At 47.2% G+C, this 27,266-nt stretch overlaps 1 protein-coding gene across 1 annotated transcript in view; it reads left to right on the top strand.

Annotated features, from left to right (window-relative positions):
- Nucleotides 1–27,266, top strand: part of LOC106591800 (centrosomal protein of 89 kDa-like) — a 94,639-nt gene that overhangs the window by 12,345 nt on the left and 55,028 nt on the right. The window contains 12 exon segments of the mRNA XM_045689778.2: nucleotides 2,282–2,339; nucleotides 2,967–3,056; nucleotides 7,138–7,338; nucleotides 7,981–8,123; nucleotides 14,013–14,063; nucleotides 15,573–15,656; nucleotides 19,242–19,345; nucleotides 19,639–19,754; nucleotides 22,211–22,293; nucleotides 22,296–22,393; nucleotides 23,377–23,544; nucleotides 25,028–25,169. Coding sequence (XP_045545734.2) covers nucleotides 2,282–2,339; nucleotides 2,967–3,056; nucleotides 7,138–7,338; nucleotides 7,981–8,123; nucleotides 14,013–14,063; nucleotides 15,573–15,656; nucleotides 19,242–19,345; nucleotides 19,639–19,754; nucleotides 22,211–22,293; nucleotides 22,296–22,393; nucleotides 23,377–23,544; nucleotides 25,028–25,169 — 1,338 coding nt within the window.

Below are 27,266 nucleotides of genomic sequence, written 5' to 3'. Positions count from 1 at the left end.
TTGGTCAGTGCATGCACGGAGTACATGTCCTGGTAATCTGTCTGGCCCTGTGGCCTTGTGAATGTTGACCTGTTTAAAGTTCAGAGAGCGTGATCACACAGTCGTCCGGAACAGCTGGTACTCTCATGCATGCTTCAGTGTTGCTTGCTTCGACGCGAGCATAGAAGTTATTTAGATTGTCTCGTAGGCTTGTGTCACTGGGCAGCTTGCGGCTGTGCTTCCGTTTGTAGTCCGTAATAGTTTGCAAGCCCGGCAACATCCGGACGAGTGTCGAAGCCGGGGGTAGTAGGATTCAATCTTAGTCCTGTATTTACGCTTTGCCTGTTTGATGGTTCGTCTGAGGGCATAGCGGGATTTCTTATAAGTGACAAGGGACAATATCATCAATGCATTTATTGATGAAGCCAGTGACTGATGTGGTAAACTCCTCAATACCATTGGATGAATCCCAGAACATATTCCAGTCTGTGCAGCAAAACAGTCCTGTAGTTTAGCATCTTCGTCATCTGACCACTTCCGTATTGAGCGAGTCACTGGTACTTCCTGCTTTAGTTTTAGCTTGTAAGCAGGAATCAGGAGGATAGAATTATGGTCAGATTTGCTAAATGGAGGGCGAGGGAGAACTTTATACGTGTCTCTCTGTGTGGATTAAAGGTGGTCTCGGGTTCTGTATGAGTCCTGGCCACTAGGGGCACCCCCTCGATGAGCATTTGGGTTGTTTACTTATGTCCTTATAAGGCTTGTTGAGTGCGGTCTTAGAGCCAGCATCGGTTTTGTGGTGATAAATAAACAGCTACGAAAAATATAGATGGAAACTCTGTTGGTAAATAGTGTGGTCGACAGTTTAGTAGGCTTCTACACCTGCATTGCTTGCAGTTTGGGGTTTTAGGCTGGGTTTCTGTATACCACTTTATGACATCAGCTGATGTAAGAAGGGCTTTATAAATATATTTGATTGATTGATTGATAAAATACTCCTCGAGACTTCCTTAATATTTGATTTTGCGCACCAGCTGTTATTTACGAATAGACACAGACCGCCACCCCTTGTGTTACTGGAGACGGCTGTTCTGTCTTGCTGATGCAGCGAAACACAGCATACAGAGCCTGTTTTGAGCTGGATTTCTCCTGCTGCCCCTCAGCCGGTCGCTCCCCCTCAGTCGGTCGGTCGCTGCCCGTCAGCCGGTCGGTCGCCGCCCCTTAGCCGGTCGCTGCTGGAGTTAAACATTAAATGTAATAGATTTTTATTTATATTTTTTTGACCACATTTTTCTCCCAAATTTCGTGATATCCAATTTCGATCTTGTCTCATCGCTGCAACTCCCCAACGGGCTCGGGAGAAGCGAAGGTGGAGACATGCATCCTCCGAAACATGACCCGCAAAACCGCGCTTCTTAACACCCGCCCGTTTAACCCGGAAGCCAGCTGCACCAATGTGTTGGAAGAAACACCGCTCAACTGACGACAGGAATCAGCCTGCAGGCGCCCGGACCACCACAAGGAGTCGCTAGAGCGCAATGAGCCAAGTAAAGCCCCCCGAAGTGCGCCTCCCATTCACCATTCAGCTGCAGGTAACAGGCTATCAGCGAGTCAACCACTCACAGCTTACTGTGAGGAACTACAGTTGTAATATTTTATCATTCACAATGGATGTTAGAAAAACACTTTTGCACATTTCTGTGCTGCAGGCCAGTTACTTTTATGCTCAGGCGTGCGCTCTCTCAACATGATCAGGACAGAGAAACCAGACACATGTTGCCTCAACATTATCAGGATGGAGAAACCAGACACACGTTCCCTCAACATTAGCAGGGCAGAGAAAGCAGACACACGTTCCCTCAACATTATCAGGGCAGAGAAACCAGACACACGTTCCCTCAACATTATCAGGGCAGAGAAACCAGACACACGTTCCCTCAACATAATCAGGGCAGAGAAACCAGACACACGTTCCCTCAACATTAGCAGGGCAGAGAAACCAGACACACGTTCCCTCAACATTATCAGGGAAGAGAAACCAGACAAGTTCCCTCAACATTATCAGGACAGAGAAACCAGACACGTTCCCTCAACATTATCAGGGCGGAGAAACCAGACACACGTTCCCTCAACATTATCAGGACAGAGAAACCAGAAACATGTTCCCTCAACATTATCAGGGCAGAGAAACCATTTCACTGTAAGGTCTACACCTTTTGTATTCAGCGCACGTGACAAATAAACTTTGATTTGATTTATCTCTCTCTCTTTCTTTTTCTCACGATCCCTCTCTCCCCCCCAGGCCACATCACCCAAACTGGAGCAGAGGCCTTCGTCTCGTAGAAGCATGCCTTCCCCAGGTAAGGACCTGTCTTTGGTCCAATGAGACCGCCTATAAAAACACTCCCATTATATTTCCCATCCTCTCCATACCAGCTCTCTAGATCAGCCTAGTCTAGATCAGCCTACAGTCTAATAGACTGTAGGCTGATCTAGACTAGGTGATAGACTGTAGGCTGATCTAGACTAGGTGATAGACTGTAGGCTGATCTAGACTAGGTGATAGACTGTAGGCTGATCTAGGCTAGGTGTTAGACTGTAGGCTGATCTAGACTAGGTGATAGACTGTAGGCTGATCTAGGCTGATCTAGACTAGGTGTTAGACTGTAGGCTGATCTAGGCTGATCTAGACTAGGTGATAGACTGTAGGCTGATCTAGGCTAGGTGTTAGACTGTAGGCTGATCTAGATCAGTCTCTCTGTCTCTTTCTCTCCTCTTTTCTCCTCTTTCTTACCCTCCCCTCCTCTCTCTTACCCTCCCCTCCCCTCCTCTCTCTTACCCTCCCCTACTCTCTCCTCTCTTTCTCTCCCCTCTCTCTCCCCTTCTAATTGCCAGTAGTTGTATATTTCAGAGGGAAATGTGAGAGGGAGGTGACGAGAGGAATTACACTGACTCTGTGTGAATTCCTAAACTTCTTCTTCTCTCAGATTTAACAGAAGAAATCTTTCCTGCGTCTAAGAAGAGGTCTTCAGCCCAGAAAATCAAGAGTTCAGGAAGCAGGAGAGATGGACCATCAGGTAGAGAGAGAGAGAGACGTACATCTTGACAAAATATGTATTATATATCTGTGTTGTCAGGACCTCACAGTATTATATATCTGTGTTGTCAGGACCTCACAGTATTATATATCTGTGTTGTCTGGACCTCACAGTATTATATATCTGTGTTGTCTGGACCTCACAGTATTATATATCTGTGTTGTCTGGACCTCACAGTATTATATATCTGTGTTGCCCGGACCTGGCCTCGCAGTATTATATATCTGTGTTGTCAGGACCTCACAGTATTATATATCTGTGTTGTTGTCAGGACCTCACAGTATTATATATCTGTGTTGTTGTCAGGACCTCACAGTATTATATATCTGTGTTGTTGTCAGGACCTCACAGTATTATATATCTGTGTTGTCAGGACCTCACAGTATTATATATCTGTGTTGTCCGGAACTCACAGTATTATATATCTGTGTTGTCCGGAACTCACAGTATTATATATCTGTGTTGTCAGGACCTCACTGTATTATATATCTGTGTTGTCCAGACCTGGCCTCGCAGGATTATATATCTGTGTTGTCAGGACCTCACAGTATTTTATATCTGTGTTGTCTGGACCTGGCCTCACAGTATTATATATCTGTGTTGTCCGGACCTCACAATATTATATATCTGTGTTGTCAGGACCTCACAGTATTATATATCTGTGTTGTCAGGGCCTCACAGTATTATATATCTGTTGTCAGGACCTCACAGTATTATATATCTGTGTTGTCAGGGCCTCACAGTATTATATATCTGTGTTGTCCGGACCTCACAGTATTATATATCTGTGTTGTCAGGACCTCACAGTATTATATATCAGTGTTGTCAGGACCTCACAGTATTATATATCTGTGTTGTCAGGACCTGGCAGTATTATATATCTGTGTTGTCAGGGCCTCACAGTATTATATATCTGTGTGGTCCGGACCTGGCCTCGCAGTATTATATATCTGTGTTGTCCGGACCTGGCCTCGCAGTATTATATAACTGTGTTGTCAGGACCTCACAGTATTATATATCTGTGTTGTCAGGGCCTCACAGTATTATATATCTGTGTTGTCCGGACCTCACAGTATTATATATCTGTGTTGTCAGGACCTCACAGTATTATATATCTGTGTTGTCCGGACCTGGCCTCACAGTATTATATATCTGTGTTGTCTGGACCTCACAGTATTATATATCTGTGTTGTCTGGACCTCACAGTATTATATATCTGTGTTGTCAGGGCCTCACAGTATTATATATCTGTGTGGTCCGGACCTGGCCTCGCAGTATTATATATCTGTGTTGTCCGGACCTGGCCTCGCAGTATTATATATCTGTGTTGTCAGGGCCTCACAGTATTATATATCTGTGTTGTCCGGACCTCACAGTATTATATATCTGTGTTGTCAGGACCTCACAGTATTATATATCTGTGTTGTCCGGACCTGGCCTCACAGTATTATATATCTGTGTTGTCTGGACCTCTCAGTATTATATATCTGTGTTGTCTGGACCTCACAGTATTATATATCTGTGTTGTCAGGACCTCACAGTATTATATATCTGTGTTGTCCGGACCTGGCCTCACAGTATTATATATCTGTGTTGTCAGGACCTCACAGTATTATATATCTGTGTTGTCAGGAACTCACAGTATTATATATCTGTGTTGTCAGGAACTCACAGTATTATATATCTGTGTTGTCAGGACCTCACAGTATTATATATCTGTGTTGTCAGGACCTCACAGTATTATATATCTGTGTTGTCAGGGCCTCACAGTATTATATATCTGTGTTGTCAGGACCTCACAGTATTATATATCTGTGTTGTCTGGACCTCACAGTATTATATATCTGTGTTGTCCGGACCTGGCCTCACAGTATTATATATCTGTGTTGTCAGGGCCTCACAGTATTATATATCTGTGTTGTCAGGGCCTCACAGTATTATATATCTGTGTTGTCAGGGCCTCACAGTATTATATATCTGTTGTCAGGACCTCACAGTATTATATATCTGTGTTGTCAGGAACTCACAGTATTATATATCTGTGTTGTCAGGACCTCACAGTATTATATATCTGTGTTGTTGGACCTGGCCTCACATTATTATGTATCTGTGTTGTCAGGGCCTCACAGTATTATATATCTGTGTTGTCCGGACCTGGCCTCGCAGTATTATATATCTGTCTTGTCAGGGCCTCACAGTATTATATATCTGTGTTGTCAGGGCCTCACAGTATTATATATCTGTGTTGTCAGGGCCTCACAGTATTATATATCTGTGTTGTCAGGGCCTCACTGTATTATATATCTGTGTTGTCAGGACCTCACAGTATTATATATCTGTGTTGTCAGGACCTCACAGTATTATATATCTGTGTTGTCAGGACCTCACAGTATTATATATCTGTGTTGTCAGGACCTGGCAGTATTATATATCTGTGTTGTCAGGGCCTCACAGTATTATATATCTGTGTTGTCAGGGCCTCACAGTATTATATATCTGTGTTGTCCGGACCTGGCCTCGCAGTATTATATATCTGTGTTGTCCGGACCTGGCCTCGCAGTATTATATATCTGTCTTGTCAGGGCCTCACAGTATTATATATCTGTGTTGTCAGGGCCTCACAGTATTATATATCTGTGTTGTCAGGGCCTCACTGTATTATATATCTGTGTTGTTCGGACCTCACAGTATTATATATCTGTGTTGTCAGGGCCTCACAGTATTATATATCTGTGTTGTCTGGACCTCACAGTATTATATATCTGTGTTGTCCAGACCTGTCCTCGGAGTATTATATATCTGTGTTGTCAGGACCTCACAGTATTATATATCTGTGTTGTCTGGACCTGGCCTCACAGTATTATATATCTGTGTTGTCAGGGCCTCACAGTATTATATATCTCTGTTGTCAGGGCCTCACAGTATTATATATCTGTTGTCAGGACCTCACAGTATTTTATATCTGTGTTGTCAGGGCCTCACAGAATTATATATCTGTGTTGTCAGGGCCTCACAGTATTATATATCTGTGTTGTCAGGACCTCACAGTATTATATATCTGTGTTGTCCGGACCTGGCCTCACAGTATTATATATTTGTGTTGTCAGGACCTCACAGTATTATATATCTGTGTTGTCAGGAACTTACAGTATTATATATCTGTGTTGTCAGGACCTCACAGTATTATATATCTGTGTTTTCCGGACCTCACAGTATTATATATCTGTGTTGTCCGGACCTGGCCTCACAGTATTATATATCTGTGTTGTCCGGACCTCACAGTATTATATATCTGTGTTGTCCGGACCTGGCCTCACAGTATTATATATCTGTGTTGTCAGGACCTCACAGTATTATATATCTGTGTTGTCAGGGCCTCACAGTATTATATATCTGTGTTGTCAGGACCTCACAGTATTATATATCTGTGTTGTCAGGACCTCACAGTATTATATATCTGTGTTGTCAGGACCTCACAGTATTATATATCTGTGTTGTCAGGACCTCACAGTATTATATATCTGTGTTGTCAGGACCTCACAGTATTATATATGTGTTGTCCGGACCTCACAGTATTATATATCTGTGTTGTCAGGACCTCGCATTATTATATATCTGTGTTGTCCGGACCTCGCAGTATTATATATCTGTGTTGTCTGGACCTTTCCTCACAGTATTTATGTTCTCATCAACTCTTCTATTTCTTTTCTTTTCCTCTTTGCTTTCTGTGTCTCTGTCTGTGTCTCTGTCTGTGTGTCTCTGTCTGTCTGTGTGTCTCTGTCTGTGTGTGTCTGTGTTTCTCTGTCTGTGTCGCTGTCTTTGTATATCTGTTTTTCTCTGTCTGTGTCTGTGTCTCTCTGTCTGTGTCTCTCTGTCATTGTGTGTGTCTGTCTGTGTTTCTCTGTCTGTGTCTGTGTGTCTCTGTCTGTGTGTCTCTGTCTGTGTGTCTCTGTCTGTGTTTCTCTGTCTGTGTCTCTCTGTCTGTGTGTCTCTGTCTGTGTGTCTCTGTCTGTGTGTGTTTTGTCTTGCTGTGCTGTGCCATACACCTTGCCACACTCAGAGGCCAGCAGTGCCTACAGAGAGGTTTTGGACATGCAGAAGGAGATGGTTCGGTCTTTAACAGAGCAGAATCAGGCCCTGGGGGCAGACAGGAGGCTGCTGGAACAGAGGTGTACAGAACAGAGCCTGCAGCTGCAGAGGAGCCACCAGAGGGTCCAGAGTCTGGAGCGGGATCTCAGCAAGGCCCCTGTCCCTACAGCAGGTGGGGTGGATACTGGGGGGTGAGGGGGCAAGAGGGGAGAGGACATAAGGTGGGGTGGAAGGGGGGTGACAAGGAGAGGAAAAACCCTGGGGCCGTGAGAGACTGGGGGCCGTGAGAGACTGGGGGCCGTGAGAGACTGGGGGCCGTGAGAGACTGGGCCCGTGAGAGACAGGAGGGGAGAGACTGGGGGCCGTAAGAGACAGGGGGCCGTGAGAGACAGGAGGGGAGGAGGGGAGAGACTGGGAGCCGTGAGAGACTGGGGGCCGTGAGAGACTGGGGGGCCGTGAGAGACAGGAGGGGAGGAGGGGAGAGACTGGGGGCCGTGAGAGACTGGGGGCCGTGAGAGACTGGGGGCCGTGAGAGACTGGGGGCCATGAGAGACTGGGGGCCGTGAGAGACGGAAGCCGTGAGAGACAGTATAGAGGAGGGGAGAGACAGGAGACCTACAACCCAGCTATGGAAGCCAGCTTTCATGATTTCTCAGTTTGTTATCAACTGGATCTCTGGATGTAACCTGGGTAATAGGTGTTCTGCATTGTACTTCCTGGATAATAGGTGTTCTGCATTGTACTTCCTGGATAATAGGTGTTCTGCATTGTACTTCCTGTGTGGACCAGACACTGACTGTAGCGCCCCCTGCAGGTGAACAGGCAGAGCTGCTGAGTCTGAGGCAGCAAGGCCAGGAGCTGGTAGACGAGAACGACAGGCTGAAGATGACCGTCCATCGCCTCAACGTGGAGCTCAGTCGCTACCAGACACGCTTCAGACCCCTGGGCAAAGAAGAGGTAACTATACCTACCCTAACTATAACTATAACTACCCTAACTATAACTACCCTAACTATAACTACCCTAACCATTACTACCCTAACCATAACTACCCTAACTATAACTATAACTACAACTACCCTAACTATAACTACCCTAACTATACCTACCCTAACTCTAACTACCCTAACTATACCTACCCAAACTATAACTATACCTACCCTAACTATAACTATAACTACCCTAACTATACCTACCCTAACTATACCTACCCTAACTCTACCTATCCTAACTCTACCTACCCTAACTATAACTACCCTAACAATACCTACCCTAACTATACCTACCCTAACTATAGCTATACCTACCCTAACTATACCTATACCTACCCTAACTATAACAATACTTACCCTAACTGTAACAATACCTACCCTAACTATAACTACCCTAACTATACCTACCCTAACTATAACTATACCTACCCTAACTATAACTCTACCTACCCTACCCTAACTATAACTACCCTAACTATAACTACCCTAACTATACCTACCTGACACGCTTAGGACAAAAAAGTAGTGCACTATATTAGGAATAGGGTTCCATAGGGCTCTGGTCTAAAGTAGTGCACTATATAGTAGTGCTCTGGCCATAAGGCTCTGGTCTATAGTAGTGCTCTGGTCTATAGCAGTGCTCTGGTCTATAGTAGTGCTCTGGTCTATAGTAGTGCTCTGGTCTATAGTAGTGCTCTGGTCTATAGCAGTGCTCTGGCCATAAGGCTCTGGTCTATAGTCGTGCTCTGGTCTATAGTAGTGTTCTGGCCATAAGGCTCTGGTCTATAGTCGTGCTCTGGTCTATAGTAGTGCTCTGGCCATAAGGCTCTGGTCTATAGTAGTGCTCTGGCCATGAGGCTCTGGTCTATAATAGTGCTCTGGTCTATAGTAGTGCTCTGGTCATAAGGCTCTGGTCTATAGTAGTGCTCTGGTCTATAGTAGTGCTCTGGTCTATAGTAGTGCTCTTCCCATAAGGCTCTGGTCTATAGTAGTGCTCTGGCTATAAGGCTCTGGTCTAAAGTAGTGCTCTGGTCTATAGTTGTGCTCTGGTCTATAGTAGTGCTCTGGTCTATAGTAGTGCTCTGGTCTATAGTAGTGCTCTGGCCATAAGGCTCTGGTCTATAGTAGTGCTCTGGTGTAGAGTAGTGCTCTGGTCTATAGTAGTGCTCTGGCCATAAGCCTCTGGTCTATAGTAGTGCTCTGGTCTATAGTAGTGTTCTGGCCATAAGGCTCTGGTCTATAGTAGTGTTCTGGCCATAAGGCTCTGGTCTATAGTAGTGCTCTGGTCTATTGTAGTGCTCTGGTCTATAGTAGAGTTCTGATCTATAGTAGTGCTCAGGTCTACAGTAGTGCTCTGGCCATAAGGCTCTGGTCTATAGTAGTGCTCTGGTCTATAGTAGTGCTCTGGTCTATAGTCGTGCTCTGGTCTATAGTAGTGTTCTGGCCATAAGGGTCTGGTCTATAGTAGTGCTCTGGCCTATAGTAGTGCTCTGGCCTATAGTAGTGCTCTGGTCTATAGTAGTGCTATGGTCTATAGTAGTGCTCTGGTCTATAGTTGTGCTCTGGTCTATAGTAGTGCTCTGGCCATAAGGCTCTGGTTTATAGTAGTGTTCTGGTCTATAGTAATGCTCTGGTCTATAGTAGTGCTCTGGTATAGTAGTGCTCTGGTCTATAGTAATGTTCTGGTCTATAGTAGTGCTCTGGTCTATTGTAGTGCTCTGGCCATAAGGCTCTGGTCTAAAGTAGTGCTCTGGTCTATAGTCGTGCTCTGGTCTATAGTAGTGCTCTGGTCTATAGTAGTGTTCTAGCAAAAAGGCTCTGGTCTATAGTAGTGCTCTGGTCTATAGTAGTGCTCTGGTCTATAGTAGTGCTCTGGCCATAAGGCTCTGGTCTATAGTAGTGCTCTGGTCTATAGTAGTGCTCTGGTCTATAGTAGTGCTCTGGCCATAAGGCTCTGGTCTATAGTAGTGCTCTGGTCTATAGTAGTGCTCTGGCCATAAGGCTCTGGTCTATAGTAGTGCTCTGGTCTACAGTAGTGCTCTGGTCTATAGTAGTGCTCTGGTCTATAGTAGTGCTCTGGTCTATAGTAGTGCTCTGGTCTATAGTAGTGCCCTGGTCATAAGGCTCTGGTCTATAGTAGTGCTCTGGTCTATAGTAGTGCTCTGGTCTATAGTAGTGCCCTGGTCATAAGGCTCTGGTCTATAGTAGTGCTCTGGTCTATAGTAGTGCTCTGGTCTATAGTAGTGCTCTGGTCTATTGTAGTGCTCTGGTCTATAGTAGAGTTCTGATCTATAGTAGTGCTCAGGTCTACAGTAGTGCTCTGGCCATAAGGCTCTGGTCTATAGTAGTGCTCTGGTCTATAGTAGTGCTCTGGTCTATAGTCGTGCTCTGGTCTATAGTAGTGTTCTGGCCATAAGGGTCTGGTCTATAGTAGTGCTCTGGCCTATAGTAGTGCTCTGGCCTATAGTAGTGCTCTGGCCTATAGTAGTGCTCTGGTCTATAGTAGTGCTATGGTCTATAGTAGTGCTCTGGTCTATAGTTGTGCTCTGGTCTATAGTAGTGCTCTGGCCATAAGGCTCTGGTTTATAGTAGTGTTCTGGTCTATAGTAATGCTCTGGTCTATAGTAGTGCTCTGGTATAGTAGTGCTCTGGTCTATAGTAATGTTCTGGTCTATAGTAGTGCTCTGGTCTATTGTAGTGCTCTGGCCATAAGGCTCTGGTCTAAAGTAGTGCTCTGGTCTATAGTCGTGCTCTGGTCTATAGTAGTGCTCTGGTCTATAGTAGTGTTCTAGCAAAAAGGCTCTGGTCTATAGTAGTGCTCTGGTCTATAGTAGTGCTCTGGTCTATAGTAGTGCTCTGGCCATAAGGCTCTGGTCTATAGTAGTGCTCTGGTCTATAGTAGTGCTCTGGTCTATAGTAGTGCTCTGGCCATAAGGCTCTGGTCTATAGTAGTGCTCTGGTCTATAGTAGTGCTCTGGCCATAAGGCTCTGGTCTATAGTAGTGCTCTGGTCTACAGTAGTGCTCTGGTCTATAGTAGTGCTCTGGTCTATAGTAGTGCTCTGGTCTATAGTAGTGCCCTGGTCATAAGGCTCTGGTCTATAGTAGTGCTCTGGTCTATAGTAGTGCTCTGGTCTATAGTAGTGCTCTGGCCATAAGGCTCTGGTCTATAGTAGTGCTCTGGTCTACAGTAGTGCTCTGGTCTATAGTAGTGCTCTGGTCTATAGTAGTGCTCTGGTCATAAGGCTCTGGTCTATAGTAGTGCTCTGGTCTATAGTAGTGCTCTGGTCTATAGTAGTGCTCTGGCCATAAGGCTCTGGTCTATAGTAGTGCTCTGGTCTATAGTAGTGCTCTGGCCATAAGGCTCTGGTCTATAGTAGTGCTCTGGTCTACAGTAGTGCTCTGGTCTATAGTAGTGCTCTGGTCTATAGTAGTGCTCTGGTCTATAGTAGTGCCCTGGTCATAAGGCTCTGGTCTATAGTAGTGCTCTGGTCTATAGTAGTGCTCTGGCCATAAGGCTCTGGTCTATAGTAGTGCTCTGGTCTACAGTAGTGCTCTGGTCTATAGTAGTGCTCTGGTCTATAGTAGTGCTCTGGTCATAAGGCTCTGGTCTATAGTAGTGCTCTGGTCTATAGTAGTGCTCTGGTCTATAGTAGTATAGTAGTGCTCTGGCCATAAGGCTCTGGTCTATAGTAGTGCTCTGGTCTATAGTAGTGTTCTGGTCATAAGGCTCTGGTATATAGTAGTGCTCTGGTCATAAGGCTCTGGTCTATAGTAGTGCTCTGGTCTATATTAGTGCTCTGGTCTATAGTAGTGCTCTGGTCTATAGTAGTGCTCTGGTCTATAGTAGTGCTCTGGCCATAAGGCTCTGGTCTATAGTAGTGCTCTGGTCTACAGTAGTGCTCTGGTCTACATTAGTGCTCTGGTCTATAGTAGTGCTCTGGTCTAAAGTAGTGCTCTGGTCTATAGTAGTGCTCTGGTCTATAGTAGTGTTCTGGTCTATAGTAGTGCTCTGGTCTATAGTCGTGCTCTGGTCTATAGTAGTGTTCTGGCCATAAGGGTCTGGTCTATAGTAGTGCTCTGGCCTATAGTAGTGCTCTGGCCTATAGTAGTGCTCTGGCCTATAGTAGTGCTCTGGTCTATAGTAGTGCTATGGTCTATAGTAGTGCTCTGGTCTATAGTTGTGCTCTGGTCTATAGTAGTGCTCTGGCCATAAGGCTCTGGTTTATAGTAGTGTTCTGGTCTATAGTAATGCTCTGGTCTATAGTAGTGCTCTGGTATAGTAGTGCTCTGGTCTATAGTAATGTTCTGGTCTATAGTAGTGCTCTGGTCTATTGTAGTGCTCTGGCCATAAGGCTCTGGTCTAAAGTAGTGCTCTGGTCTATAGTCGTGCTCTGGTCTATAGTAGTGCTCTGGTCTATAGTAGTGTTCTAGCAAAAAGGCTCTGGTCTATAGTAGTGCTCTGGTCTATAGTAGTGCTCTGGTCTATAGTAGTGCTCTGGCCATAAGGCTCTGGTCTATAGTAGTGCTCTGGTCTATAGTAGTGCTCTGGTCTATAGTAGTGCTCTGGCCATAAGGCTCTGGTCTATAGTAGTGCTCTGGTCTATAGTAGTGCTCTGGCCATAAGGCTCTGGTCTATAGTAGTGCTCTGGTCTACAGTAGTGCTCTGGTCTATAGTAGTGCTCTGGTCTATAGTAGTGCTCTGGTCTATAGTAGTGCCCTGGTCATAAGGCTCTGGTCTATAGTAGTGCTCTGGTCTATAGTAGTGCTCTGGCCATAAGGCTCTGGTCTATAGTAGTGCTCTGGTCTACAGTAGTGCTCTGGTCTATAGTAGTGCTCTGGTCTATAGTAGTGCTCTGGTCATAAGGCTCTGGTCTATAGTAGTGCTCTGGTCTATAGTAGTGCTCTGGTCTATAGTAGTATAGTAGTGCTCTGGCCATAAGGCTCTGGTCTATAGTAGTGCTCTGGTCTATAGTAGTGTTCTGGTCATAAGGCTCTGGTATATAGTAGTGCTCTGGTCATAAGGCTCTGGTCTATAGTAGTGCTCTGGTCTATATTAGTGCTCTGGTCTATAGTAGTGCTCTGGTCTATAGTAGTGCTCTGGTCTATAGTAGTGCTCTGGCCATAAGGCTCTGGTCTATAGTAGTGCTCTGGTCTACAGTAGTGCTCTGGTCTACATTAGTGCTCTGGTCTATAGTAGTGCTCTGGTCTAAAGTAGTGCTCTGGTCTATAGTAGTGCTCTGGTCTATAGTAGTGTTCTGGTCTATAGTAGTGCTCTGGTCTATAGTAGTGCTCTGGTCTATAGTAGTGCTCTGGCCATAAGGCTCTGGTCTAAAGTAGTGCTCTGGTCTATAGTCGTGCTCTGGTCTATAGTAGTGCTCTGGTCTATAGTAGTGTTCTGGCAAAAAGGCTCTGGTCTATAGTAGTGCTCTGGTCTACAGTAGTGCTCTGGTCTACAGTAGTGCTCTGGTCTATAGTAGTGCTCTGGTCTATAGTAGTGCTCTAATCTAAAGTAGTGCTCTGGTCTATAGTAGTGCTCTGGTCTATAGTAGTGCTCTGGCCATAAGGCTCTGGTCTATAGTAGTACTCTGGTCATAAGGCTCTGGTCTAAAGTAGTGCTTTATGTCCTTTCATTCTCTGGTTCTGGGTGTATAGACGTCCACCCCAGGAGGTGGTGTCCCACTCTCCTTCTGTCTTCTCTTTCATTCTCTCATTCTGGATGTATAGATGTACTGTGGTTCTGGATGTATAGATGTGCTGTGGTTCTGGATGTATAGATGTACTGTAGTTCTGTGGTACTGGATGTATAGACGTACTGTAGTTACTGTAGTAATGTTTTCTCTCCATGTCTTGCAGAGCTCCAGGACCCATGGCCTGCCACTTAAAGGATCTGCTCCTCCCTGGCTGGTCAGTCACTCAGACATTCCCATGGATTCCTCCTCTAGAAACTGTCTTCTGCTATGTTCCAGTGAATTATGAGCCCGATCCTTAGCGACCCTCAGCAATCACTAGCGATCCTTAGCGACCCTCAGCAATCCCTAGCGATCCTTAGCGACCCTCAGCAACCCTCAGCGGATCCCTAGCTATCCCTGGCGATCCCTAGGGCTCAGACACACCAATAGCGTTTGCTGGCCGAGAGTACTTAGCACCTCTGAACGTAATTTTGCGAACCGATTTGCTATCCTTAGCAATCCTTAAATCCCAGTTCAGAGACGACAGACGACACGAGACGAGATCAGATAAAACTAGCTAGGTTTAGAACGTTGTGTTGTACGACAGCTGACTAAAGACGGGGCATTCGGATCAAGGAGACGAGACGTGCAGTTGAGACCGTTTCCACGATAACGGTGCCTCGTTACGTCGACGTGATGAAAACTTTGAAACAAAGTTTTTGCTACTTTGTTGTAGCAAGTTGCTGTGAACAAACGAGTATCATGAAATACTTGTAACAGTGTAGACGACTTGTCAGATGAATATCAGCAAGCTAGGCTAGCTATGTGCAGCAGAATAGGTAGGTTAGATCTCTGCTCAGTTAGCTAGCTAGCTAGCTGCTTGGCTGTGTGGAGAACGTTAGCTCACTGGCTTCCGATTGGCTAAATGGATCCGTCTCGTTTCAAGACTTTAGCAAAAAAGGTATGTGACCTGTTGAATCTCGGAAACTCCAGCCGACGTCATGAGACGTTTCCTCTCTCCTCCCCTCTTCTCCTCTCCTCTCCTGATATCTGATGTACTCACTACAGTGGGTGTTCTCTCCCTGTCTCTCCTCTCCTCTCCTCTCCTCTCCTCTCCTCTCCTCTCCTCTCCTCTCCTCTCCTCTCCTCTCCTCTCCTCTCTCCTGTCTAAACGGCTCTCCTCTCCTCTCCTCCCCTGATATCTGATGTACTCAGTACAGTGGGTGTTCTCTCCTCTCCTCTCCTCTCCTCTCCTCTCCTCTCCTCTCCTCTCCTCTCCTCTCCTCTCCTCCCCTGATATCTGATGTACTCACTACAGTGGGTGTTCTCTCCCTGTCTCTCCTCTCCTCTCCTCTCCTCTCCTCTCCTCTCCTCTCTAAACGGCCCTCCTCTCATCTCCTCATCTCCTCTCCTGTCTAAACGGCCCTCCTCTCCTCTCCTCTCCTGATATCTGATGTACTCAGTACAGTGGGTGTTCTCTCTCTCTCTCTCTGGGTTTCTCATCTCTATATATCTGTTTCATGTTCCCTGTGAGATCCTCTGAAAGTCTTTAGTAATTAGCTTTGCGTTATAAGCACTACTGAAAATGTTGATTTAAAGTTTTGTGGTTTCCTGGACACAGCTTGAGATTCAACATTGAGTTTGCTTTCCAGTCCACGATGAGGCTGAATCTGTGTCCTGGAAACCAGCGCTGGGTCAGACGACTAAACTCTTAACGTCTGTTTTGATCCATTCTGTCTTTCAGTTGGACATGAAGTATTTATCTCCATTGTTGCTGGCTTATGAAGACCAGCTCGCTGAGAAAGATGCTCTTCTGCAGGCCTCGGAGGTAAGAGTGTGTGTGTGGGTGTGTGTGTGTGTGTGTTTTGTGTTTAGTTTCACCCTGTTATCCTCTTGTTAATATCTTTATGCTTTTTCAAATGTGTTATGGTCTATTTAAAAGACGAAACACAAAGAGAGTTAAGAGCCAATGAAAACACATCATGCTCAGCCAATATCTTAAAGTGTAAGGGTGAAGACATCCAATGAAAGTGAGTTAAGGACATAGAGAGAGAGGCCTGGTCTACCCAGGCTCTGGTAGAGATGGGTTCAACTATGTCCCACTAAACTGATAGAGAGAGAGAGAGGCCTGGTCTACCCAGGCTGTGGTAGAGATGGGTTCAACTATGTCCCACTAAACTGATAGAGAGAGAGGCCTGGTCTACCCAGGCTCTGGTAGAGATGGGTTCAACTATGTCCCGCTAAACTGTCAAACGTATTTGGAGAGAAGAGAAAAATACAGCTCCTCTTGGCTGGCCATTTTTCACTTAGTTAGTGTCCCAAACTAAGTGATTTTGCCGTCCATTTGGAGGGCAAATCTGACCATAATTCTATCCTCCTGATTCCTGCTTACAAGCTAAATTTAAAGCAGGAAGCACCAGTGACTCGTTCTATTAAAACAAAAGTGGTCAGATGAAGCAAATGCTAAGCTATGGGACTGTTTTAGCTAGCACAGACTGCAATCTCAGACCTGAAAGACCTGTTTCTCCTGCAGCAGAATCCTTCTTCTTTGAGATGGTAAAGTCCTCAGCTCTACAGGGGACATTTCAGGGGGACAGTCATCTTTGACATGGTAAAGTCTTCAGCTCTACAGGGACATTTCAGGGGGACAGTCATCTTGGAGAATAAACCACACTGAATGAGGCTGTTTAGCATTACCTCTCTTACCCCTGCTCTACCTCCTCTCTCTACCTCTCTTACCCCTGCTCTACCTCCTTCCTCCCTTACCCCTCCCTGCTCTACCTCCTCTCTCTACCTCCCTTACCCCTCCTCTACCTCCTTCCTCTCTTACCCCTGCTCTACCTCCTTTCTCTCTTCCTCCCTTACCCCTCCTCTACCTCCTTTCTCTCTACCTCCCTTACCCCTGCTCTACCTCCTCTCTCTACCTCCCTTACCCCTCCTCTACCTCCTTCCTCTCTACCTCCCTTACCCCTGCTCTACCTCTCTCCTTCTCCCTCCCTCCTCTTCTCCCGTTTCCTCTCCTCTTCCTCCCCCAGCAGCTCTCCTCTTCCTCCTCCCCTCCTCCTCCTCTTCCTCCCCCAGCAGCTCTCCTCCTCCTCTTCCTCCCCCAGCAGCTCTCCTCCTCCTCTTCCTCCTCCTCCTCCCAGACTGTATTCTGTATTTCATCAGATGGACTGTCCTGATACAGGCCATAGTAAAGTGGATATGCAGAAAAGACAGGTTTTACTCAGCAGTTCTTGTGGATGTATGTGGATACTCTGTTGAAGAAGCTGGTGTCAAATTCAGAAATAGGCAGATAGAGAAACCGTCAACGAATCACATCCCTCTTACTGAGATTACGGCTGGAGTAGAGATCACCTGTTAGCATAGCTGAGATTATGGCTGGAGTAGAGTTCACCTGTTAGGATAGCTGAGATTACGGCTGGAGTAGTGTTCACCTGTTAGGATAGCTGAGATTACTGTGTACCTGTCAGGATATCTGAGATTACTGTTCACCTGTCAGGATAGCTGAGATTACTATCACCTGTCAGGATAGCTGAGATTACGGCTGGAGTAGAGTTCACCTGTCAGGATAGCTGAGATTACGGCTGGAGTAGTGTTCACCTGTCAGGATAGCTGAGATTACGGCTGGAGTAGAGTTCACCTGTCAGGATAGCTGAGATTACGGCTGGAGTAGTGTTCACCTGTTAGGATAGCTGAGATTACGGCTGGAGTAGTGTTCACTTGTTAGGATAGCTGAGATTACGGCTGGAGTAGTGTTCACCTGTCAGGATAGCTGAGATTACGGCTGGAGCAGTGTTCACCTGTTAGGATAGCTGAGATTACAGCTGGAGTAGTGTTCACCTGTTAGGATAGCTGAGATTACTGTTCACCTGTTAGGATAGCTGAGATTACGGCTGGAGTAGTGTTCACCTGTTAGGATAACTGAGATTACGGCTGGAGTAGTGTTCACCTGTTAGGATAGCTGAGATTACTGCTGGAGTAGTGTTCACCTGTTAGGATAGCTGAGATTAATGCTGGAGTAGTGTTCACCTGTTAGGATAGCTGAGATTAATGCTGGAGTAGTGTTCACCTGTTAGGATAGCTGAGATTACGGCTGGAGTAGTGTTCACCTGTCAGGATAGCTGAGATTACGGCTGGAGTAGAGTTCACCTGTCAGGATAGCTGAGATTACTACTGGAGTAGTTTTCACCTGTCAGGATAGATTAGATTACTGTTCACCTGTCAGGATAGCTGAGATTACTGTTCACCTTTCAGGATAACTGAGATTATGGCTGGAGTAGTGTTCACCTTTTAGGATAGCTGAGATTACGGCTGGAGTGGAGTTCACCTGTCAGGATAGCTGAGATTACTGTTCACCTGTCAGGATAGCTGAGATTATGGCTGGAGTAGTGTTCACCTGTTAGGATAGCTGAGATTACGGCTGGAGTAGAGTTCACCTGTCAGGATAGCTGAGATTACGGCTGGAGTAGTGTTCACCTGTTAGGATAGCTGAGATTACTGCTGGAGTAGAGTTCACCTGTCAGGATAGCTGAGATTACTGCTGGAGTGGTGTTCACCTGTCAGGATAGCTGAGATTACTGCTGGAGTAGTTTTCACCTGTCAGGATAGCTGAGATTATGGCTGGAGTAGTGTTCACCTGTCAGGATAGCTGAGATTACTGTTCACCTGTCAGGATAGCTGAGATTACTGCTGGAGTAGTGTTCACCTGTCAGGATAGCTGAGATTACGGCTGGAGTAGTGTTCACCTGTTAGGATAGCTGAGATTACGGCTGGAGTAGTGTTCACCTATCAGGATAGCTGAGATTACTGTTCACCTGTCAGGATAGCTGAGATTATGGCTGGAGTAGTGTTCACCTGTTAGGATAGCTGAGATTACGGCTGGAGTAGTGTTCACCTGTTAGGATAGCTGAGATTACGGCTGGAGTAGTGTTCACCTGTTAGGATAGCTGAGATTAATGCTGGAGTAGTGTTCACCTGTTAGGATAGCTGATATTACGGCTGGAATAGTGTTCACCTGTAAGGATAGCTGAGAGTACGGCTGGAGTAGTGTTCACCTGTAAGGATAGCTGAGAGTACGGCTGGAGTAGTGTTCACCTGTTAGGATAGCTGAGATTACGGCTGAAGTAGTGTTCACCTGTTAGGATAGCTGTGATTACGGCTGGAGTTGTGTTCACCTGTTAGGATAGCTGAGATTACGGCTGGAGTAGTGTTCACCTGTCAGGATAGCTGAGATTACGGCTGGAGTCGTGTTCACCTGTCAGGATAGCTGAGATTACGGCTGGAGTAGTGTTCACCTGTTAGGATAGCTGCTAGACTGAGCTCTGAGAGCTGTCCAGGTAGTGTTTGTGATTGTGATCGAGGATAATTGATTGATTGGTTGATTGGTTGATTGATTGATTGGTGTGTCTAGGAGGAGTTGAGGAGGTTCCGGGGCCGTGTGGAGGAGGTGGTGCAGGAGAACCAGAAACTACACCAGGACCTGAAACAGACAGGAGGAGTCAATCACAAGGAGTGGTGAGTACTGTCTGTCTCTCTGGAGGAGTCAGCCACTAGGAGTGGTGAGTACTGTCTGTCTCTGTGTCTGTCTCTCTGTCTGTCTCTTTTTGTCTGTCTCTTTGTCTGTGAGTGAAAGAGAGGAGACACTGGCTTGACGCTTTTCTATCTCCCCCCTCGTCTCCCCCCACCCCTCCCCCCTCGTCTCCCCCCACCCCTCCCCTTCGTCTCCCCCCTCCTCACCCTTCCCCCCTCGTCTCCACCCTCCCCCCTCGTTCCCCCTCTCCCCCCTCGTCTCTCCCCCTCCTCCCCAGGAGGCAGCTCCAGGACCAGGCCCGTCTGGTACTTCAGGAGAACCAGCTCCTGATAGAGCAGCTGGAGGTGCAGCACACTAAGGCCAAGGAGAGTCATGGGAGACATCTGACTGAGGGTAAGGAGGGACAGACTCCCTCGTTCAGATTCTACTATAGAAACTAGTTACATTCTGTTTCTACATTCTACACGTTCATATTAACGCTGTATCAAACCCCGCTGGTGGTGAATTGTAGAAATCACCCTGCTGGAGGTGAATTGTAGAAATCACCACGCTGGAGGTAAAATGGTAGAAATCACCATGCTGGAGGTGTATGGTAGAAATCACCATGCTGGAGGTAAAATGGTAGAAATCACCATGCTGGAGGTGTATGGTAGAAATCACCATGCTGGAGGTGAATTGTAGAAATCACCATGCTGGAGGTGAATGGTAGAAGTCTTCACCCCACTGGAGGTGAATGGTATAAATCACCCTGCTGGAGGTGAATGGTATAAATCACCCTGCTGGAGGTGAATGGTATAAATCACCCTGCTGGAGGTGAATGGTAGAAATCACCCTGCTGGAGGTGAATGGTAGAAATCACCCTGCTGGAGGTGAATGGTAGAAGTCTTCACCCCACTGGAGGTGAATGGTATAAATCACCCTGCTGGAGGTGAATGGTATAAATCACCCTGCTGGAGGTGAAATGGTAGAAATCACCCTGCTGGAGGTGAATGGTAGAAATCACCCTGCTGGAGGTGAATGGTAGAAGTCTTCACCCCACTGGAGGTGTATGGTAGAAATCACCATGCTGGAGGTGAATGGTAGAAATCACCATGCTGGAGGTAAATGGTAGAAATCACCCTGCTGGAGGTGATGGTAGAAATCACCCTGCTGGAGGTGAATGGTAGAAATCACCCTGCTGGAGGTGTATGGTAGAAATCACCATGCTGGAGGTAAAATGGTAGAAATCACCATGCTGGAGGTGTATGGTAGAAATCACCATGCTGGAGGTGTATGGTAGAAATCACCATGCTGGAGGTGAATTGTAGAAATCACCATGCTGGAGGTGAATGGTAGAAATCACCATGCTGGAGGTGTATGGTAGAAATCACCATGCTGGAGGTAAAATGGTAGAAATCACCATGCTGGAGGTGTATGGTAGAAATCACCATGCTGGAGGTGAATTGTAGAAATCACCATGCTGGAGGTGAATGGTAGAAGTCTTCACCCCACTGGAGGTGAATGGTATAAATCACCCTGCTGGAGGTGAATGGTATAAATCACCCTGCTGGAGGTGAATGGTATAAATCACCCTGCTGGAGGTGAATGGTAGAAATCACCCTGCTGGAGGTGAATGGTAGAAATCACCCTGCTGGAGGTGAATGGTAGAAGTCTTCACCCCACTGGAGGTGAATGGTATAAATCACCCTGCTGGAGGTGAATGGTATAAATCACCCTGCTGGAGGTGAAATGGTAGAAATCACCCTGCTGGAGGTGAATGGTAGAAATCACCCTGCTGGAGGTGAATGGTAGAAGTCTTCACCCCACTGGAGGTGAATGGTAGAAATCACCATGCTGGAGGTGAATGGTAGAAATCACCATGCTGGAGGTAAATGGTAGAAATCACCCTGCTGGAGGTGATGGTAGAAATCACCCTGCTGGAGGTGAATGGTAGAAATCACCCTGCTGGAGGTGAATGGTAGAAATCACCATGCTGGAGGTAAATGGTAGAAGTCTTCAGAGTTGAAAGTTATCTCCATGAACTCTTCCTCCTCTCCCTCCCTCCCCCCTCTCACTCCCCTCCTCCCTCACTCCTCTCGTCCCCTCATCTCCCCCCTCCTCCCCCCTCCCTCTCTCTTCCTCCTCTCCCCCTCTCTCCCCTCCTCCCTCACGTCCTCTCGTCCCTCACCTCCCCCTCCTCCCCCTTCCCTCTCTCTTCCTCTCATTCTCTCTCCCCTCCTCCCCCCTCTCCTCTCCTCCTCCTCTCCCCCTCTCTCCCCTCCTCCCTCACTCCTCTCTCCCCTCCTTCCCCCTTCTCCCCCCCTCTCTTCCTCCTCTCCCTCTCTCCCCTCCTCCCTCACTCCTCTCTTCCCTCATCTCCTCTCCTCCCCCTCCCTCTCTCTTCCTCCTCTCCCTCCCTCCCCCCCTCTCCTCCCTCTCTCTCCCCTCCTCCCTCACTCCTCTCATCCCTCATCTCCCCTCCTCCCCCGCCCTCTCTCTACCTCCTCTCCCCCTCTCTCCCCTCCTCCCTCACGTCCCTCACCTCCCCTCCTCCCCCTTCCCTCTCTCTTCCTCCTCTGCCCCTCTCTCCCCTCCTCCCCTCACTCTCTCCCCTCCTTCCCCCTCTCTTCCTCCTCTCCCTCTCTCCTCCTCCTCCCTCACTCCTCATCTCCTCTCCTCCCCCCTCCCTCTCTCTTCCTCCTCTCCCTCCCCCCCCCCTCTCCTCCCTCCTCCCCCCCTCTCCTCCCCTCCTCCCCCCTCTCCTCCCCCCCTCCCTCTCTCTTCCTCCTCTCCCTCTCTCTCCCCTCCTCCCTCACTCCCTCTCCTCCCTCCTCTCCCCTCTCTCCCCTCCTTCCTCCCTCCCTCTCCAGTCTCTAAGTTGTGTAAGCAGCTGATGTTGCTGGAGGCAGAGAAGCAGAAGCTGGAAGGTGAGCTGGAGGTAACGAGGAGAGAGCTCCACACTCTCTGCAGACAGAACACCTTCAGGCACGCTGCAGTCTGGAGAACGCTGTCAGCTGGGACGAACACCACGCCATCGCCACCAAACTCAAACGGTAGCTAGTTATAAATACACTGACTCGGACAGCAGATAGATACTGGCAGCAGATAGATACTGGCAGACTCAGACAGCAGATGGATACTGGCAGACTCAGACAGCAGATGGATACTGACAGACTCAGACAGCAGATGGATACTGACAGACTCAGACGGCAGATAGATACTGACAGACTCAGACAGCAGATAGATACTGACAGACTCAGGACAGCAGATAGATACTGACAGACTCAGACAGCAGATAGATACTGACAGACTCATACAGCAGATAGATACTGACAGACTCAGACAGCAGATAGATACTGACAGACTCAGACAGCAGATAGATACTGACAGACTCAGACAGCAGATAGATACTGACAGACTCAGACAGCAGATGGATACTGACAGACTCAGACAGCAGTTGATCTTTCCACTGTTGATCAGCATCATGTAACAGAGATGATGAGGAACAGGGTTTAACAGAGATGATTAGGAACGGGACTTAACAGCTGTAGATGAGGAACGGGACTTAACAGAGATGATGAGGAACGGGACTTAACAGAGATGATGAGGAACGGGACTTAACAGAGATGATGAGGAACGGGACTTAACAGCTGTAGATGAGGAACGGGACTTAACAGCTGTAGATGAGGAACGGGACTTAACAGCTGTAGATGAGGAACGGGACTTAACAGCTGTAGATGAAGAACGGGACTTAACAGCTGTAGATGAGGAACGGGACTTAACAGCTGTAGATGAGGAACGGGACTTAACAGCTGTAGATGAGGAACGGGACTTAACAGCTGTAGATGAGGAACAGGACTTAACAGCTGTAGATGAGGAACAGGACTTAACAGCTGTAGATGAGGAACAGGACTTAACAGCTGTAGATGAGGAACAGGACTTAACAGCTGTAGATAGTCACCATGTTTTAGCTACAATTATAAAGTGTGTGTGTGTGTGTGTGTGTGTGTGTGTGTGTGTGTGTTCTCTACTGTAGCCAACTGGAGGCTGATTCAGGCCGTCAGCAGACTGAGCTGGAGGATCTGCAGCAGAAAGTGACTAGTCTGCAGACAGAGAAGAACAGTCTGCTGTTGGACAAAACCAACCTGACTGCCGACATCAGGAATCTGGAGGCTGGACTGGAGGCGTCTCGACATGCTAACAGGTACACAGACCCTGACCTCTGAACCCTGACCCTAACCTCACTGCTGACAGGGGCTCTGGTCTAAAGTAGTGCACTATATAGGGAATAGGGTGCCATAGGGCTCTGGTCTAAAGTAGTGCACTATATTGGGAATAGGATGCCATAGGGCTCTGGTCTAAAGTAGTGCACTATATAGGGAATAGGGTGCCATAGGGCTCTGGTCTAAAGTAGTGCACTATATTGGGAATAGGATGCCATAGTGCTCTGGTCTAAAGTAGTGCACTATATAGGGAATAGGATGCCATAGGGTTCTGGTCTAAAGTAGTGCACTATACAGGGAATAGGATGCCATAGGGCTCTGGTCTAAAGTAGTGCACTATATAGGGAATAGGATACCAGTTGGGATGCGGTAACAGACAGTAGTTGCTGCATGTATCTGGAGACTCTGAGAGAACAGCTGTTAACTCCCTGTATGGAACAGTGGACTGACAGCCCTCAATCTCAATGTGGGAATCTCTCTGCAAGGTGTTGGAAATGTATTCCTGTGATCAACACAATTCTCTCTCTCTCTCTCTCTCTCTCTCTCTCTCTCTCTCTCTCTCTCTCTCTCTCTCTCGCTGTCGTCTCTCTCTCTCTCTCTCGCTGTCGTCTCTCTCTCTCTCTCTCGCTGGTCGTCTCTCTCTCTCTCTCTCGCTGTCGTCTCTCTCTCTCTCTCTCGCTGTCGTCTGTCGTCTCTCTCCTCGCTGTCGTCTCTCTCTCTCTCTCTCTCGCTGTCGTCTCTCTCTCGCTGTCGTCTGTCGTCTCTCTCTCTCCTCCGCTGTCGTCTCTCTCGCTCCTTCGTCTCTCTCTCTCGTCGTCCTCTCGCTGTCGTCTCGCTGTCGCTCTTCGTCTCTCTCTCTCTGTCTCTCTCGTCTCTCTGTCTCTCGCTGTCGTCTGTCTCTCTCTCTCTCGCTGTCGTCTCTCTCTCTCTGTCTCTCGCTCTCTCTGTCTCTCTCTCTCTCGCTGTCGTCTCTCTCTCTCTCTCGCTGTCGTCTCTCTCTCTCTCTCTCGCTGTCGTCTCTCTCTCTCGCTGTCGTCTCTCTCTCGCTGTCGCTCTCGCTGTCGTCTCTCTCTCTCTCTCTCGCTGTCGTCTCTCTCTCTCTCTCCTCTCGCTGTCGTCTCTCTCGCTTTCGTCTCTCGCTGTCGTCTCTCTCTCTCTCTCTCTCTCTCTCTCTCTCTCTCTCGCTGTCGTCTCTCTCTCTCTCTCGCTGTCTCTCTCTCTCTCTCTCTCTCTCTCTCTCTCTCTCTCTCTCTCTCTCTCTCTCTCTCTCTCTCTCTCTCTCTCTCTCTCTCTCTCTCTCTCTCTCTCTCTCTCTCTCTCTCTCTCTCTCTCTCTCTCTCTCTCTCTCTCTCTCTCTCTCTCTCTCTCTCTCTCTCTCTCTCTCTCTCTCTCTCTCTCTCTCTCTCTCTCTCTCTCTCTCTCTCTCTCTCTCTCTCTCTCTCTCTCTCTCTCTCTCTCTCTCAGGAAGGCCCAGCAGCGTATAGGCCTGTTGAAGCAACAAGTTGATGACTCTATAGAGAAGGAGATGAGAGCCCATCACTACCTGTCCTCTATCGTAGCTCTGGCTGAGAAGACCACACAGGAGAGAGACCAGCTAGTATACATGGTATAATACACACACATCCCATCACATCACTACCTGTCCTCTATCGTAGCTCTGGCTGAGAAGACCACACAGGAGAGAGACCAGCTAGTATACATGGTATAATACACACACATCCCATCACATCACTACCTGTCCTCTATCGTAGCTCTGGCTGAGAAGACCACACAGGAGAGAGACCAGCTAGTATACATGGTATAATACACTCACATCACATCACATCAAATTAGTGATGGCTGTTTAACAGTCTGTTGGTGTTTGGATTTGTCGTTATTTAGCCCTCCGAAAAGGCTCACCAGGAAGCACTCAATGTCATGACTCGTGTTTTGTCCTTAATTTTATTTTAAATCAAATGACCACAGCACATACACCTGAAATACAACAAACAAATAATGACAATATATTATTAAGATATATTATATAATATATTATTCAAGTAATATAATAATAATGTAAATAATGAAAATCAAATAAGCCTGCAACACCATCAAAGATGTGGCAAATCTGGCTTAAACAGCACCGACTACATCACCCAGAATGCCCAGCGCCAGAGGAGCATGCGCACAGTGACTCTGCCGTCACAGGTTGCTATGGACGCTGTCACAGGACACAGAACCCATGCCACCACATGCCTCGTCCAAAGGATTTACACACGCACAAACGCAACATAATGCGGCACTCCATGGATCACCGAACCAAACCACCGCTATCACCACCGCCACCAGAAACCAGCAGAGTGCTCCGAACAATCAGCACAATGCAAATGGCTGATAATAATAGCCTAATGCTATATAGCATCTGGGTCGCTGAGCTACCGCACCCAGCGAGCTACAAGTTACTCCCGGCCAACTAACACCGACACAGTGAGGTAAACGTTCAGTGCACAAACATATAAGTGACTTAAACATTAATGCTAGACTGAGTACCAACGGGCTGTGTGCTCCTGATGATTGTCTGCGGTGAAGTGATTACCAGGTGCTGTAATTGAAGTCTCTAGTGAAGCTGCGCATGCGCACATAACGTAACATATCTGAGCATCTAAGAAACTTAAAGAAATCACTCGTTCCCCATTTAATTGAAAACATCAGCTTCTCTTTTATCTATCTATATATATTTTTCATTTTTTTTTTTGCTTTTCCTGAGTGAGCTAGAAGTCTCAACAGTTGGCCTTGAGATAGAAGTTGTTTTTCAGTCTCTCGGTTCCCCGCTTTGATGCACCTGTACTGACCTCGCCTTCTGGATGATACCGGGGTGAACAGGCAGTGGCTCGGGTGGTTGTTGTCCTTGATGATCTTTTTGGCCTTCCTGTGACATTGGGTGCTGTAGGTGTCCTGGAGGGCAGGTAGTTTGCCCCCGGTGATGCGTTGTGCAGACATCACTACCCTCTGGAGAGCCTTACTGTTGAAGGGCGATGCAGTTTCCGTACCAGGCGGTGATACAGCCCGACAGGATGCTCTCAATTGTGCAACTGTAAAAGTTTGTGAGGGTTTTAGGTGACACGCCAAATGTCTTCAACCTCCTGAGGTTCACCACACTGTCTGTGTGGGTGGACCATTTCAGTTCGTCCGTGATCTGTACGCCGAGGAACTTAAAACTTTCCACGTTCTCCACTGCTGTCCCGTCGATGTGGATAGGGGGCTGCTCCCTCTGTTGTTTCCTGAAGTCCATGATCATCTCCTTTATTTTGTTGATGTTGAAGTTAGAAGTTATTTTCCTGGCACCACACTCCCAGAATCCTCACCTCCTCCCTGTTGGCTGTCTTGTTGTTGGTAATCAAGCCTACCACTGTTGTGTCGTCTGCAAACTTGATGATTGAGTTGGAGGCGTACATGGCCACGCAGTCGTGGGTGAACAGGGAGTACAGGAGAGGGCTGAGAATGCACCCTTGTGGGGACCCAGTGTTGAGGATCAGCGAAGTGGAGATTGTTGTTTCCTACCTTCACCACCTGGGGGCGGCCCGTCAGGAAGTCCAGGACCCAATTGCACAGGGCGGGGTCTTAATGATGACCTTGGAGGGTACTATGGTGTTGAATGCTGAGCTGTAGTCAATGAACAGCATTCTTACAAAGGTATTCCTCTTGTCCAGATGGGATAGGGCAG

The sequence above is a fragment of the Salmo salar genome, chromosome 11 (assembly GCF_965601325.2).
Source record: "Salmo salar chromosome 11, fSalSal1, whole genome shotgun sequence".
NCBI lineage: Eukaryota > Metazoa > Chordata > Actinopteri > Salmoniformes > Salmonidae > Salmo > Salmo salar.
The sequence above is the reverse complement of the archived record's forward strand: the minus strand, read 5'-3'. Positions and strand labels throughout refer to the sequence as shown.